At 42.1% G+C, this 17,708-nt stretch overlaps 1 protein-coding gene across 2 annotated transcripts in view; it reads left to right on the forward strand.

Annotated features, from left to right (window-relative positions):
- TERT (telomerase reverse transcriptase) overlaps positions 1–17,708 on the forward strand; it is a 146,289-nt gene that overhangs the window by 104,703 nt on the left and 23,878 nt on the right. For both annotated transcript variants that reach the window (XM_056520288.1, XM_056520289.1), the window contains one exon: positions 9,878–9,949. In XM_056520288.1, coding sequence (XP_056376263.1) covers positions 9,878–9,949 — 72 coding nt within the window. The remainder of the gene's footprint in view (positions 1–9,877; positions 9,950–17,708) is intronic.

Here is a 17,708-nt window from a genome sequence, read left to right on the forward strand (position 1 = left end):
CATAGCAAACATATGCTGCTCCGGACAGTACCTAAAAAAGACAGTAGAGGTCAGCAGAGAGCACTGTGGTCATGACATCAGAGAAATCTAAAAAGATAAGCATTTCCTCTGTAGTATATAGCCCCTAAAAAATACTGGAAGGATTAAGATTTTTAAATAGAAGTAATTTACAAATCTTAAAATTAGGTGAAGCTCACAACAGAAGGACCGAGGTAATTAAAGCTATAGCCGGACCCCACCGGTAACAAAATAACAATACATTACAAAAAAAATATAGCTTATACCTCTAGGACCTCACCAGTTTGGTGCATAATGATAAGGGTGGAGATAAATTAGATTGTAACAGCGTTAGTCATAAAATATTTTTAATTAAATATAAATATTAAAATAATGACAGATTAACACATTAAACTGGCACTATCTAGTGATAATCCCACTGGGCCCTAGTGGGATATCAAAAATTATAAGAATATAAAAAATGTAAAAAAATATAATATCCTATGTACTAGTGTTCCGATGTATATAGAAAAAGGTCCATTAATCCGCAAACAAAAATAAAATCAATGAAAGTTCAGTTTTGTGGCAGAGTGTGCTTGTAACATAAAATCAATGTCCAGATATATGATACAAATGTTGTTATAGTGTCTCTCACCACTGCTTCTGGCAGCTTAATGGATCTTTACTGTGGATCGTAGCCTTACACTCCTCTCATGCTCCGATGGTAGGAGGGCGCTGGATTCTCCCGTCTCCCTAGCAGCCCCGATGGCAAAGGGGCGCAGTATGGTGTTCCGTACCACTGGCTCCGATGGCAGGGGAGCGTGAAGCGATGTTCTGTGCTGAAGACCACACTTGCTTCCCGGCTTGCTATAGATGGAACTGTTCTGACACTCCGGCAAGAGTGTCAGTCGGCACGGGAGCGGTAGTGGGTTTGGCGGCAATGGTACGTTCGGGAGTGGTGGATAGTCCAGGGATGGCGTCCCACGTGGAGGCCTAAGTTACGGGAGGTGTAGGCTGTGGAAGATAGTTCAAGGTATGGTTGCGGCCAGGCAGGGCGGAATGTGGCTAAATTAACTCCTCTGTTGCCGGGACCTATAAGTTTGCAGGCGGGCACTAGTACAGACTGTGTGAACAGTGCCAGACTCCTAAACGCGTTTCGGGGTGCTGGGAATAGTAGTCCTCCGACCCCTTCCTCAGTAGAAATGTGTATATAATAAAATTTTATAGTAACGCTGTTTTTATAGTAATCACCAACAGGTGTAAATTTACTAACACTTGAGAAAACACGGTCTTTGGATTATGGTGAATTGTCTCTTAGATCTTACAAATCTATGGAGCGGAGCAGCTCTTTTGAATTGCTCGGGAAAACCGGATAGGACGTTGTTCACACCCGGCTTTATCGGACGATTGAGTCAGTCATGTCACTTGCAGTGCAACAATATGGTGAAAATCGATAAATATGTTTGCTGCAAATATTATATAGATAAGTACACTGCGAGTAGCACAACAATTGAAAGCTAGTGTACTAAATGGACACATATAAAAGGACATAATCAATATCACATACTGAAATATAATAATTTTAGAAAATAGTGAATGTGATAGAAGTGTATATATAAAAGAAAATTATTGGATACAAATCAAAAATAAATAATGATACATATGAAAAAAAAATAGAAATAATACAAATGAAAATAAAAAGTAAATAATTGCAATAATGATAAAAATTAAAATAAACATAAAAATTAAAATAAAAAAGGTAGATAAGAATATAAGATAAACTAAGACATAAAAATAATAGTAATATGTGAAAATAATATATACGATATTAAGATTTAATTAAGAACACGGAATAAGAAGTTAGATAAATTAGAACTTGAGATTATTAATAGAAAAACGAAAAAATCATTATGTCAAAATCCAAATGGCTCGGATCATGTTGGAGATCAAACACAAAAAACAATATATACAATTCCTACACAAAATAACTATGCACCACTTTCAGAGAATTTTTTAGGACAAGACACCACCAAAAGAATACCTACACAATCAAGCCATCACCCATGGCAACCACGACACTCTCCATACAGACCACAATCTCAATACAGAAGTCACAACCCAATGTATTACAACAATCAGAGATCACACATGCCCAACAATTTCATTCCACAACAGAACACATATGTAATCCAAGACCCAGTATATATTCCAAAACCCAAAACACAGACAATCCAGGTAGAAGTACGCCAATTTCCAAATCACAATCCCACCCCAAAAAAAGGAACACACGAAGAAGAACCAGGCATCGAAATTCTATCACAACCACCAACAAAAATAGGCAAATTATAGCAACTTCAGCAGAAACATCTATTATAAATATTAGTACTCATCAACTTACTACTTCACAAAAAACACTTTTAGAAACAGGTTTAAAATTTGCCCCCACTTACCCTCTTAAAAAATTTGATGCATATGTTGGAATAGAAAAGTTTGTACGCAATCTATGCCTAAAAAAATACTTCCAAAAACATCCTGCAGAAAAACAAATACCCCAAACAACATACATACAAACAGATAGCAAACCAAAATCTTGTTTTTTTCCTAAAATAGAGATGGGCCCAAAAATTACCACTTTAAAAAAATTAGTAGAACAAGATTTACGTAAAATTAATCCACCTTAATACAGTAAAGGAAACATTACCCCACAAGAAAGGAAAGCCATTAAAAAAACTTCAGTCCAATAAAGACCTGACCATACGTCCAGCAGACAAGGGGGGTGGTGTGGTACTGTTAAATACTATAGATTACAATAAGGAATGTTGGAGACAACTTCAAGATCTGGACACATACCAAAAATTATCCAAGGACCTCACTGAAAATTATACTACTCATTTGCACGATCTTTGTCACACTGCACAGGAGAAGGGTATTATCACCACCAAGAATCTAAATTTATTTTGACCACCCCGGGGAGATTGCCTGTGTTCTATTGTCTACCTAAAATCCACAAAAACATCAAAACACCTCCAGGAAGACCCATCGTATCTGGGATAGGTTCTCTAACATCTAACCTATCCCAATACATTGATAAATTTCTACAACCATTTGTGCAGAAAACAAAATCCTATCTAAGAGACACCACTCAGGTAGTGGCCATGGTGGAGACCTTCCAATGGGAGGAGCATCACATCATGGCCACCCTTGATGTGTCTTCTCTCTATACTATAATACGTCATGATTTGGGCCTCAAAGCGGTCAAAAAATTCCTGGAGGAGGTTGATATTAAAACAGAACAGGTGGACTTTATAACACAGGCAATCCACTTTATTCTCACTCACAACTATTTCTTTTTTGAAGGTGATTTTTATTTACAATAAATCAGCACCACCATGGGCACCAGATTCGCGCCAAGCTGTGCCAATTTATTTATGGCATCATGGGAGGAAGAAGTCATCAACCCCAGACTTGGCGCGAATCTGGTGCTCTGGCGACGGTATATAGACGATATTTTTTTGATTTGGGGAGGGTCTTTACCTGATTTGGAACACTTTATTCACCAGTTAAATGACAATGAGCACCATCTTAATTTTACCCCCACTATCAGCACTAGTCACATTGATTTTTTAGATTTGCAGATCGTCATCCAAAGACCAATTCATTTTTAACACATTCACCAAACCTACAGCCAAAAACAGCTACATTACATACAACAGTTGTCATTTACCACATTGGTTACTCAATGTGCCAACCGGACAGTACCGTTGCCAGAAGCTCAATTGCAATAACAATGACACCTTTTTGGAGGAGGCCGAGACCCTTACCAAGCAATTTGCAGATAAGGGCTATCCAGATGAGACCCTAAAACAATCTTTAGACAAAGTAAAAACACTAGATAGAACAACTTTTTTGACTGTAGACAATAGAAATAAACAAAAAGAAACACCGGAGTTTAGAATTATTTTGCCATTCAATAGTTCACATAAAAAAGTTGAAAAAGTGATCAATAAACATTGGGAAATAATAAGACAAGACAAATTATAGGAGGATCATTACCACACCACCCCCCTATTATATACACGAAGGCGCCGAATTTGGGGATAACAGTTGCCCCTTCTATCAAACCACCCATAAGCAATAAAGACAACAAAACTTGGCTTTCCACCATAGGCTTTTTCTGTTGTGGAACATGTAATAATTGCAACATCACTTCAGATCCAAGAAAAATAGTAGAAGTAAAATCCCGGACCAATCATTTTACATGGAAAATTGATCAGTGCATCACATGCAACACAAAAGGAGTCATATACATCCTAGAATGTGACTGTAAAAAACAGTATGTGGGGAGAACAAAAAGAACATTAAAATTAAGAATAGCAGAACATAAGGAGATTTAAAACATCCATTATCAACACATTTTTCAATAACCCACAATAGAGATCCGTCAAATCTAAAATTTGCAGGACTCCAAATAATTAAACCAGACTGGAGGGGGGGTAGTCATATGATTAAAATGTCCAGGGCCGGGAGTAAAATTATTTATGAATTTGGATCAATGCGAACTTCATCTTCCTGCGCCAGATATTCCGTGTTCTTAATTAAATCTTGATATCGTATATATTATTTTCATATATTATTTTCACATATTACTATTATCATTATTTTTATGTCTTAGTTTATCTTATATTCTTATCTACCTTTTTTTATTTTCCTTTTTATATTTTTATTTTTATCATTACTGTAATTATTTACGATTTTATTTTTATTTTCATTCGTATTATTTCTATTTTTTTTTCATATGTATCATTATTTATTTTTCATTTGTATCCAATAATTTTCTTATTTATATATACACTTCTCCTATCACATTCACTATTTTCTAAAATTATTATATTTAATTATGTGATATTGATTATGTCCTTTTATATGTGTCCATTTAGTACACTAGCTTTCAATTGTTGAGCTACTCGCAGTGAACTTGTCTATATAATATTTGCAGCAAACATATTTATCGATTTTCACCATATTGTTGCACTGCAAGTGACATGACTGACTCAATCGCCCGATAAAGCCGGGTGTGAACAACGTCCTATCCGGTTTTCCCGAGCGATTCAAAAGAGCTGCTCCGCTCCATAGATTTGTAAGATCTAAGAGACAATTCACCATAATCCAAAGACCGTGTTTTCTCAAGTGTTAGTAATCACCAACAGGTGTAAATTTACTATAAAAACAGCGTTACTATAAAATTTTATTATATACACATTTCTACTGAGGAAGGGGTCGGAGGACTACTATTCCCAGCACCCCGAAACACGTTTGGGAGTCTGGCACTGTTCACACAGTCTGTACTAGTGCCCGCCTGCAAACTTATAGGTCCCGGCAACAGAGGAGTTAATTTAGCCACATTCCGCCCTGCCTGGTCGCAACCATACCTTGAACTATCTTCCACATCCTACACCTCCCGTAACTTAGGCCTCCACGTGAGACGCCAAACCTGGACTATCCACCGCTCCCGAACGTACCATTGCCGCCAGACCCACTACCGCTCCCGTGCCGACTGACACTCTTGCCGGAGTGTCAGAACAGTTCCATCTACAGCAAGCAGGGAAGCAAGTGTGGTCTTCAGCACATAACATCGCTTCACGCTTCCCTGCCATCGGAGCCAGTGGTATGGAACACCATACTGCGCCCCCCTGCCATCGGGGCTGCTAGGGAGACGGGAGAATCCAGCGACCTCCCACCATCGGAGCACAAGAGGAGTGTAAGGCTGCAATCCACAGTAAAGATCCATCAAGCCGCCAGAAGCAGTGGTGAGAGACACTATAACAACATTTGTATCATATATCTGGACATTGATTTTTTTTTGTTACAAGCACACACTGCCACAAAACTGAACTTTCATTGATTTTATTTTTGTGGATTAATGGACCTTTTTCTATATACATCGGAACACTAGTACATAGGATATTATATTTTTTTACATTCCCCAGTGGGATTATCACTAGATAGTGCCAGTTTAATGTGTTGATCTGTCATTATTTTAATATTTATATTTAATTAAAAATATTTTATGACTAACGCTGTTACAATCTAATTTATCGCCACCCTTATCATTATGCACCAAACTGGTGAGGTCCTAGAGGTATAAGCTATATATTTTTTTGTAATTTACAAATCTGTTTAACTTTCTGGCACCAGTTGATTTAAAAAAAAAAGTTTTCCATGGTAGTACCCCTTTAACATCAGATGAGATTTTTACATTGAAGTGTATAGTGACATATGTAAACAGAAGAATGTTCTGTTTGTGTCAGTTTGTCAACTGATTTTCAAGATCTGTTCATGTAGATGAACAGATTCCATTTGAAATGGATGACATGATGCAAATATGGTGAGGACTGGGTATGTCCGGGGCAAGCAATGAGCTTGCCCTCACACACCATGCATTCACTTCCTCCCTGATTCTGTTGTGCTGTGTCTCTTCATGGAATCACTGCAGACTGCTTTGTAACCCACTCCTCTCTGTTTTCAGACAGGACAGGAGTAAGCACAGAGGTGTGCTAGTCCCGTCCTCTCTTCCTGGACTTTGTCCTAGCTTGTGTTTCAGCTGGGACAAAGATGCTGCTGCAGAAGGACAGGATTATATTCTGGATGGTATGGGGACCCCTAGTGGTCTTTTTATAAGCCATGATTTCTATAAAAAGGAGATATTTTTTATTAGTTATGTTACAAATGTTATTCTTTTGTCAAGATGTAAACATATAATTATAATTTGCCATGATGTACAAATTGAATATGAAGCATGTGCTCATTCAACTTGTACAGATAAGGCAGGTCCTTACATTTAAAAAATAAATAAAAAAGAATTAGCTGTCAGATGCTGTAAATCACTTTCAACGTAGAGGACAGGGGCTTTTTCAGGGTCCATTACAGTACCATAAAAACAAATTGGAGCTGATGCCCTTGGGAGCAGCGCATTCTGGCACAGGAAAAACAGTACAGAACATGTAGTACCACACTACTCTAAAGAGGCAATCTGTAAAGGGATTTAGCCAGGAGAATGCCCACTCTGACTGGTAAAATCTACCATATAGCATCCTGACTGTCTGTGGCATTGTATGTTTAGTATTATGTCAAGTTAGATAGTCTTTGCTGGCCTATTGTATGTTGAAAATAATATAACTTGAGGGACCACTGTACATGCTGTAACTAAGGAAAGTGACTCTACCGGCTGAACAGTGACTGCAGCTCTGGGGTATAATGCAGGATGTAACTCAGTATAACTCAATGTAACTCAGTATAAATACAGGATAAGTTACTCCACCAACAGCATATGGAGTGCAGATAAAACATATTATACATAATGAAACTCAGGATCAATACAAGCTAACAAATGTTTGTACACAGTGAGATCATGTCTGGAATGTAAAACACAATGTAAATGCCCTTTCACACTGGCCAGTTGTCCTAGCAACACTCGTTTGCAATAATTTACTAGTATAAAATGGCCAATATCGTCTGAAGGGATGTTTTGTGGAGCCAATAAAATCACTATTATCGGCTGATATTAAGATTTAGAGAGTCACATGATAGAGTATGTGAGGGCTCTGTAAACAAGCGCCAAGAAAGATACTCATTACTAGGGATCGACCGATACCGATTTTTTTAGGGCCGACACTGATAATCTGTGGCCTTTCAGGCCGATAGCCGATAATTTATACCGATATTCCGGTATAAGTTATCGGCTATTTCTCATTATCGGATTATCGGCAAGGTAATTGCCGATAACATCCAAAATCTTGAATATTGGCCGATAATATCGGCCAAACCGATAATCGGTCGACCCCTACTCATTACTAGGGATCGACCGATATAAATTTTTTTAGAGCCGATACCGATGACCTGTGAACTCTCAGGCCAATAGCCGATAACAAGAGGACAAGCGGGGCCCTGTGCACCGAGGACAAGCGGGGCCCTGTGCACCGAGGACAAGCGGGGCCCTGTGCACCGAGGACAAGCGGGGCCCTGTGCACCGAGGACAAGCGGGGCCCTGTGCACCGAGGACAAGCGGGGCCCTGTGCACCGAGAACAAGCGGGGCCCTGTGCACCGAGGACAAGCGGGGCCCTGTGCACCGAGGACAAGCGGGGCCCTGTGCACCGAGGACAAGCGGGGCCCTGTGCACCGAGGACAAGCGGGGCCCTGTGCACCGAGGACAAGCGGGGCCCTGTGCACCGAGGACAAGCGGGGCCCTGTGCACCGAGGACAAGCGGGCCCTGTGCACCGAGGACAAGCGGGGCCCTGTGCACCGAGGACAAGCGGGGCCCTGTGCACCGAGGACAAGCGGGGCTCTGTGCACTGAGGACAAGCGGGGCTCTGTGCACTGAGGACAAGCAGGGCCTTGTACGAGAAAGAGAGAGCAGGGCGGCGGGCGCACTGATCGGTGGCACAGTGAACTCCGACGTGGCGCTGCTGCGCTTAGACGTGAGGTCACGTCACCCCTACGGTGACGTGACCTCACGTCTAAGCGCAGCAGCGCCACACCAGAGTTAAAAGCGCCTCTCCCAGGCAGTCACTGCGGTTCTCTTACAGGGCTGTCGTGGCTTTGTTGGAGATGCAAAACAGCAGCACCATTCTCCGGGCCCGGGTGTCACGGGCAAGACACATTATCGGCAAGGTTAGATGCCAATACCGATAACGAACAAAATCGTGAATATCGGCCGATAATATCGGCCAATCCGATAATCGGTTGATCCCTACTCATTACCCAGTCTCTGCCAGTCCGTTTAAAAGGGCCTTAACTCAGGATAAGTGTAGAATAAGACATGCATATAAACAGTGAATATCAGCAGAATAGTAAGTGCAGCTCTAGAGTACAACACAGTATTGAATAAGTACTATAATGTCTGTACACAGTGACTGCAGCTCTGCAGTATAATACAAAATGTAATTCAGGATCAGTACACAATAAGGCTATTTTTGCCTTTGAGGCATGGATACATCAGGAAACTGCCAAAAGGACAATGTCGATGTATCCGTGCTAAGACAAGCATAGACCCCATGCAATTCAATACTCAAACATAGTCAGCTAGTGACTATATTTGGGTCATTTTATGAGCATACACAAGTTTTGGTTCAGACTGAAGTGTGGTTTGCAGCACTTTTCAGTACAAAAAATTACCTGAAGTTAGTCACTAGCTGAAAACGTGAATTGAATGGGGCTCGTGCCTGTCAGTCCACAGATACCTTAGCATGTCATTTTAACAGTTTCCCCACATCCATGCCTTGGTGTGAACCCTGCTTTAGAAATGTGATGTATATAAACAGTATCTCTACCAGCAAAGTAGCGAGTGTAGTGTAGAATAAAGGTCAGTAAAATATATGTAATACTATATATTTGTAACGTTACTCATTTTTTATGTATATGATTTAATAAAATAAATTGTAAAATTGTGTTAATAGAAAATCATATGCCCTTACTTATTCCAGTTTACTAATATTGTTATTTTCACTTTTGGTGGTTGTTCAGATATTCAAGACTTAATTTTGGAAAAATTTATTATTCAGGTGTCGTTTAGTAAAAGCTCTCTGCTGACACCTCTGTCTGTGTCAGGAGCTGTCCAGAGTAGGAGAAAATCCCCATACAAATCCCCTTCTGCTCCAGACAGTTCCTGACAGGGACAGAGGTGTTAGCAGAGAGCACTGTGGTCAGACAGAAAATAAATTAAATAAAAAAAAATAATAATAATAATAATTCCTCTCTTGATAAGTACTGGAAGGATTAAGATTTTTAAATAGAAGTAATTTACAAACCTGTTTAACTTTTTGCCACCAGTTGATTAGAAATAGTTTTTTACCCCTTCAATGTAAGCTTTCCTCTTATTCCAGACTTTTCATGAGACTTATTGATGACTTTTTGCTGGTTACACCACACCTACAACAAGCAAAACATTTTTTAAGGTAAGTTGTAGAGATTAGCAATTAAAAAGTTATAGATGTAACAGATTCATATATATGTTAATGGAAACACCTAATAAATATTGTATAACCCTTATCACCAAATCTTATACATTTTCCAAACTTTGTTCTTCTAGTAACACTCTTGAATGTATAAATTGTATTTCTGTAGGTACAGTATAAATGCAAGAGTAAGGCTGGGTTCACACCACGTTTTTGTAATACAGTTCCCATATACGTTTTCAATGTAAAAACCGTATGCCAAAAGATGCATCCGGTTGTGTCCGTTTGGCATGCAGTACGGTTTTGTCAGGTTTTTTTCCCGAACCTAAAAACGTAGCCTACCACGGTATTTGGTCCGGGTGAAAAACCGTATTGAAAAGTATATATATATTTTTTTTTTTACATGGGAGTCAATGGGAACTGTACAGAACCGTATGTGCGTACGGTTCCATCCAGTTTGCACCATACAGTTGTTGACTTTGCACAGTTTTTTTTCTTGTAATTTCAATCAAACAAGTGAAACTTTATTCATAATGAAGTGAAAAATGTAAAACTTATACGTATTTTTCTTAAAAAAACAATGCAACCGACATTATTATTCAAACCGTATACCGTTTTTAACCATATACGGATTAAAATTTGTACACACGTTTTGATACAGTTTAGTCAGGTTTTGAGGAATTCATTTTATATCAAAAACCTGATACGGGAACTGTATTGCAAAAACGTGGTGTGAATCCAGCCTAATACTGCCATATAGATGATGTCCCTTAAAAATTATGACAAAGATGCAAGATGTGACATATTGGATGTACCCATAGACATAGGGGATTCTTTGCCTTGTAGCCTCATCAGTTTCACATGGCACAGCCCACATCCAGCCTGTGGCCGTATGCAAATAGATGTCTTGATGTCATTACTTCTGCCAAGCGTGTGGCTCCTCTGATTTTGGGAGAATTGGTTTGAGATTTACCATTTAAAATCATCCCTGTTTTTCTTTTTGGTTGTGTCCTCTATTGAGTATTAAGGGAAAATATTAGGAAATTAAACTCCTCTAAAATAATTGATTAAAAGTAGTGAACAAAGGAAAGTTTTGTTTGTGCTAGATTAGAGTTGAGTAGATTATTGATGTAAGTGGTTTTTCTATCTCTGCCTAACAAAAGAATATAGGCTAATAATATTAAAGGGGTATTCCGCCACTAGACATCTTATCCCCTATCCAAAGGATAGGGGATAAGATGTCGTATCGCCGGGGTCCCGCTGCTGGGGACCCCGGGGATCGCTCCTGCAGCACCCCACTATCATTACTGCGCAGAGCGAGATCGCTCTGCACGTAATGACAGGCAATACAGGGGCCGGAGTATCGTTACGTCACAGCTCCGCCCCTCGTGATGTCACGGCCCGCCCCCGTCAATAAAAGTCTATGGGAAGGGGGCGTGGCGGTCGTCATAGACTTGCATTAAGGGGCCGGGCCGTGATGTCATGAGGGGCGGAGCCATGACATCAAGCTGCTCCGGCCCCTGTATCGCCCGTCATTACGAACTCGCTCTGTGCAGTATAGATGGCGGGGTGCCGCAGCGGCGATCCCCGGGGTCCCCAGCAGCGGGACCGCGGCGATCTAACATCTTATCCCCTATCCTTTGGATAGAGGATAAGATGCCAGGGGCGGAGTACCCCTTTAAACATCAGTAAGTAGAAGTGCAAGGTACATCTGGGCCTGCTTTAATCGTTTAAAGTGTCATCTGTAATAGGGTGTTTCATTTTTCCAAAGATTCGATTTTCATATGACTTTGCTTACGCCCCAAGTCTCATTGATGTAAAAGATATATATGACAAATTTCAAGAAGATTGGATAATATTTAGGGGTTGCACACATTGATCACTTTTATCTCAAACCAGTGAAATCTCTAATATTGAAGTGCTTTGTACTAATGGGCTTCTCATGTATTTCTTTCAACCAAACCAAGTAGAAAAGGTGCCTAGTGGGGAGTTTTTAGGAGCTCGGCTCCCTTCAAATGAACAAGTACTTTTGGTTTTTATTTACCATCACAAGGAAGTGTAAGAAACACTTTCGGATGCTGCTTAATCTACCAGTACTAATCTACAGGAAGTGTGGAGGAAAGCAAATATCCCTTTTACAATGGAGGAGAATATCTGTGCTGGTATACAGAAGCTGTACAAAGAATACCAAAATCTGGGTAAAGAGAAATCGAGAAACACGGATAAAGCAAATGTGAAACTGTTGATCTGGAAAGGTGATCTCGTCGAGTTATTTGACATTTCCCGGCAAAATGTGATAGACAGGACTAGCGTATCACAAGAAGATAAAGAATTTCTTAGGTCACAAAGAGAAAATCGCATGCGATTTTCTCTAAGTGAAGTAGACAAGGTTTTCGCCTCAATAAGAACTAAGGGGGAGATTTATCAAAACCTGTCCAGAGGAAAAGTTGCCCAGTTGCCCATAGCAACCAGATTGCTTCTTTCATTTTTAACAAGGCCTCTCCAAAATGAAAGAAGCGAGCTGATTGGTTGCTATGGGCAACTGGGCAACTTTTCCTCTGGACAGGTTTTGATAAATCTCCCCCTAAGTGTACAAAAGAAGACAAAAATTATTCATATAAGTGTAAACATTACAAAGCTATCGGTAAAATCAATAATCAGTTATACTGGAAGACTCCTCTCCATCATCATCAGCACCTAGTGACGAAGAGGCCGAGTTTTCGCCTCCAGCAATGAAAAAATTATGTTCAAGTCCTAGATTAAAACCTTTTGATCAGACACTCACGTCTACTTGGGAACGAGAACAGCCGTATGAAGGCTCTTAAAAGGGTACTCTGGTGGAAAACATATATATATATATATATATATATATATATATATATATATATAATATATATATATATATTGTGAGACGGTGACAGGCAGAGTTATTGAGGGAATGTATATTTCTCCTAGGATGCTCTCCTATGCTGCTTTAGGCAGCTTGTGGACAGATACGTGTCACCGAAATGCCTGGGTTTCGGTGAAGGAAAACCGAAGTTATGCGTGTCAGTGATACTATGTTACTGGCACATTCTAGTTGTAGTATAGCGGATCCAACCCGCTTAATCCGGGTCGTTTTTTCCTGGAGTGACCAAGTGCCGGGTGGGAGGTCACTCCCACATACCAGGTGAGGCTGATTGCAGGCTCTATAAACCTGGGATCTGCAGGCCTGTGTGCTGCTGCTGGAATACTAAGAACCATGATGTAAGTGGCCGTGGTCTACTGTTTTGGTTCACGTTCGGGGGCACCTAGTGTGTCTCTAGTATAGTTAGGGTCGTACCTTGTTTAGTCAGAGCTCAGCCGAGCAGGTGTTTATTTTGTATGTTTGGCCTGATGTTAAGGCCGTATTATTGTGTTGACACTTAAAATAAACCCAGGCACAGCCTGGACTTGGACTTTACCTACAGTGTCCCTGTCTCTACTTGTGAAGCCCAGGCTGCCAAGCGACATTTGATGCTGTCCCTCTCACATATGGTGTTGGATGCGGGCAAGGAGACTCTTAAAGAGACATACACGTGTTAATGGACATTTGTAGCAACCGTTGCTAAGGACAACAGGCGCTTGGAAAAAGTGTTGAAAATCTATGTCCTGGATAAAAGCTGCAGCTGCGCAGCAATCAGAGACAGCCAGGATGGATGAACTTTTGAAACAGCTTATCCAAGCTAACACTAACCTCCAGCTGATGACCGCAAACCAGCAGAAGGTACATGAGGAGGCCATGCGTGCCCAGGCGGAAACCAATGCCCTGCTGATAGAGGCTAACCAGCTTGCATTAAGGGAGCAGCAGCACATTAACAAGCAACTCCAAGAGCAAGTCCTGGCTGTGGTGCAAAGTGTGCAGAGGCCGCCAAGCTCGCTTCCCACCACTCGTGCTGCTGTACAGTCGTCCATGCAGAAAATGACGCTCACCGATGATGTTGAGGCTTATCTCATGGTCTTCGAAAGAGTGGCAGAGCGAGAGAAATTACCCGTGGCACAGTGGGCTGAGGTAGTGGCACCTTTCCTGACCGGCGAACCACAGAAAGCCTATTTTGACCTCGGCGAGCAAGATGCCCAGGACTACGCAAAATTAAAGGGTGAGATCCTGGCTCGTTTGGGGGTGAACACCAATGTCCGGGCCCGACGTGTGCATAATTGGACCTTCTTTGATCACCTACCAGCACGCTCCCAGATGTACGACCTAGTCCACCTGGTTAAAAAGTGGCTACAGCCAGAGGAGTCTACGCCAGCACAGATAGTGGAAAAAGTGGTTTTGGACAAGTTTGTCCGCTCTTTGCCCCCGGAGATCCAGCGCTGGGTTGGACAAGGCAACCCCAAAGATGCGGAGCACCTTGTAAACCTCGTTGAGAGATATAAAGCAACCGAGGATTTACTCCAGACCACACCTCCTGGACGGTCCAACTCCGGGAACAGCAAATCGTCCGGAACCTCCGGTAAGACTGTTCCATGCATAAGGGGGGTGAAAAATGCCCCAAAGGGAGGTGGTTCACGAGGGGAGGGCACAGAGGAGAAAATGGGAACTAAGTGGACAGTACGGACCAGGCCAGAGTCACAAGGGGATCGGGGCCACATAATATGTTGGCGGTGTCGTGGACCTGGGCATATTGTAGCAAACTGTCCCCTTACCGTTGAGCCAATGGAGTGTGACTCAGCAAGGCGGAGGTCTTTGTTCGCACGGCCGGTTTGCTCGGCAGGGACTGTATTAGAAACTGAACAACAAATGTGTCATATCAAAGTGAATGACCATCCTGTAGAGGCTCTACTGGACTCTGGGAGCTTGGTCACACTGGTGCACGCCAGCCTGGTGGACCCTACATCATTTACTGGACATGTTATAGGGGTTCTGTGCATTCATGGGGACACCAAGGCGTACCCCACTGCCCTAGTAAAGCTAGAGACTCCATGTGGACTCGCCTCTCATGAGGTGTGTGTTGTGAGGTCCCTAATGCACACAGTAATCCTGGGAAGAGACTTTCCCCTGTTTTGGGACTTGTGGCAAACCAAGGATTCGTGTATTATAAAAAAAAATAATGTTGGTAATGCACGCCCTGTTGTTGAACCAGAACCGTTTGACCCCGATGCTATGGTTCAGACTGTAGGGGTGACTCAGGAAAATAGTGATGATTTTCCCCTAGCAGTTCTTGCAGGTGAAACTGAGGAACAGGAAGAGGTGGCTGCAATTCCTGAACTGGGGGTCTCACGGGATAATTTTGGGACTGCCCAGCTCAGAGATCCCACCTTAGTGAAAGCTAGGGAAAATGTTAAGGTTGTGAATGGAGAACCTCAATATCCCGGGGCTGATACAGTGTTTCCTCACATGGCAGTGAACCAGGAGTTATTGTATCAGGTTGACAAGGTCCGTGGGGAGATAGTGGAACAGCTAGTAGTGCCACAGCCTTTTCGTGGAATAGTCTTAGACCTTGCCCACAACCATGTGTTAGGAGGTCACTTAGGGACCGAAAAGACAAAGGAGCGCATCCTTCAAAGTTTTTTCTGGCCAGGTGTACATGTTGATGTAAAGCGGTATTGTGAGTCCTGCCCCAAGTGTCAGCTACCAGCTCCTATGCCCCACTACAGAAGTCCCCTGATACCATTGCCCATCATAGAGGTGCCGTTTGAGAGGATCGCAATGGACCTCGTTGGCCCAATAGTGAAGTCTGCCAGGGGCCATCAGTATATATTGGTGGTGGTAGACTATGCCACGCGTTACCCTGAGGTCATACCTTTACGAAATACCTCCTCCAAGCTTATTGCCAAAGAGCTGTTCCATATGTTTTCCCGTACTGGCATACCAAAAGAGATCCTTACTGATCAAGGGACCCCCTTTATGTCCAAGGTCACAAAAGAGTTATGTAAGTTGCTTAACATCAAACATTTGCGTACATCAGTATATCACCCCCAAACTGACGGTCTTGTGGAGAGATTTAATAAGACGCTAAAGAGTATGTTAAAAAAGGTGGTTGGGAAGGACTGGGACTGTCTTTTGCCTTATTTAATGTTTTCAGTCCACGAAGTTCCCCAGGCATCCACAGGTTTTTCTCCCTTTGAGCTAGTTTATGGTAGACGTCCACGGGGTCTCCTTGACATTGCCAAAGAAACCTGGGAGCAAGAGTCCACACCCCATAGGAGTGTGATCGAACACATTTCTCAGATGCAAGATAGGATTTCTGCAGTTATGCCCATAGTCAGGGAGCACCTACAGCAAGCCCAGGAAGCTCAAAGCAGAGTGTATAATAGGTCAGCCAAAATAAGAAGCTTCAACCCAGGTGATCGGGTATTAGTTTTGGTACCTACTGTAGAAAGTAAATTCCTGGCCAAGTGGCAAGGGCCTTATGAAATCATTGAAAAGGTGGGAAATGTGAATTACAAGGTGTACCAACCAGATAAACGTAAGCCGGAACAGTTGTACCACGTTAACTTAATTAAGCCGTGGAAGGACAGGGAGACCCTGCAGTGAGCATACTCCATAGTAAGGCCCCAGATGTGTATGTGTCTGAGTCCCTGTCAAAGTCTCAGAAACAGGAGACCCTGGAGTTCATACAGAGAAATACTGATGTGTTCTCTGAATTGCCAGGGCGTACCAACGTCATAAAGCATGACATTTTGACTGAGCCAGGGGTAAAGGTCAATTTGAAACCTTACCGGGTCCCAGAAGCTTGTAGACTAGCTATATCAGAGGAAGTTAAGAAAATGTTGGACCTCGGAGTGATTGAAGAGTCAAAAAGTGAATGGTCAAGTCCTATAGTGCTCATCCCAAAACCGGATGGCTCGTTACGCTTCTGTAATGATTTCCGGAAGCTGAATGAGGTATCAAAGTTTGACGCATACCCAATGCCGAGGGTAGACGAACTAATTGAGAGACTCGGTCATGCCAGATATTTCTCTACCCTCGACCTGACTAAAGGCTACTGGCAGGTTCCCCTAACCGATAGGGCCAAAGAAAAGACAGCTTTTGCTACGCCAGATGGACTGTTCCAATATGTCTGCCTACCATTTGGTTTGCATGGGGCTCCTGCCACCATTCAAAGGTTGATGGATATTATCCTCAAGCCCCATCGTCACTATGCATCAGCATACCTAGATGACATCATTATCTTTAGTGAGGACTGGGATAGCCATCTAGCGAAGGTACAGGCTGTACTTAATTCTCTTAGAGAAGCAGGGCTGACAGCCAACCCTAGGAAATGTGCTTTGGGTCTGGAAGAAGCCCGGTACCTGGGGTATATAAAAGGTAGGAGCATCATAAAGCCTCAGGTCAATAAAGTTGAGGCTATACAGGGCTGGCCACAACCCACAACAAAAAGACAGGTGAGGGCCTTTCTAGGTATTGTGGGTTATTATCGTCGCTTCATCCCAAACTTCGCAAGTATAGCAGCACCTCTTACAGATTTGACAAAGAACAGTAAGTCTGTCATGGTCTCCTGGAATCCAAAGGCAGAAAGAGCATTCCAGGTGTTAAAATTAACCCTTTGTAAAGAGCCAGTCCTGATCACCCCTAACTTTAAAAAAGAGTTTATTGTACAGACAGATGCGTCTGATGTGGGACTAGGTGCAGTACTTACCCAGGAGGTAGGTGGAGAAGAGCATCCAGTGACGTACTTAAGTAGGAAGCTTACACCTGCAGAGAGGAAATATAGTGTTGTTGAGCGGGAGTGTTTGGCCATCAAATGGGCCCTTGAGTCCCTCAAGTACTATTTACTGGGTCGTCACTTTAGGT

Source organism: Hyla sarda, chromosome 5 (genome assembly GCF_029499605.1).
Source record: "Hyla sarda isolate aHylSar1 chromosome 5, aHylSar1.hap1, whole genome shotgun sequence".
Classification (NCBI taxonomy): Eukaryota; Metazoa; Chordata; class Amphibia; order Anura; family Hylidae; genus Hyla; species Hyla sarda.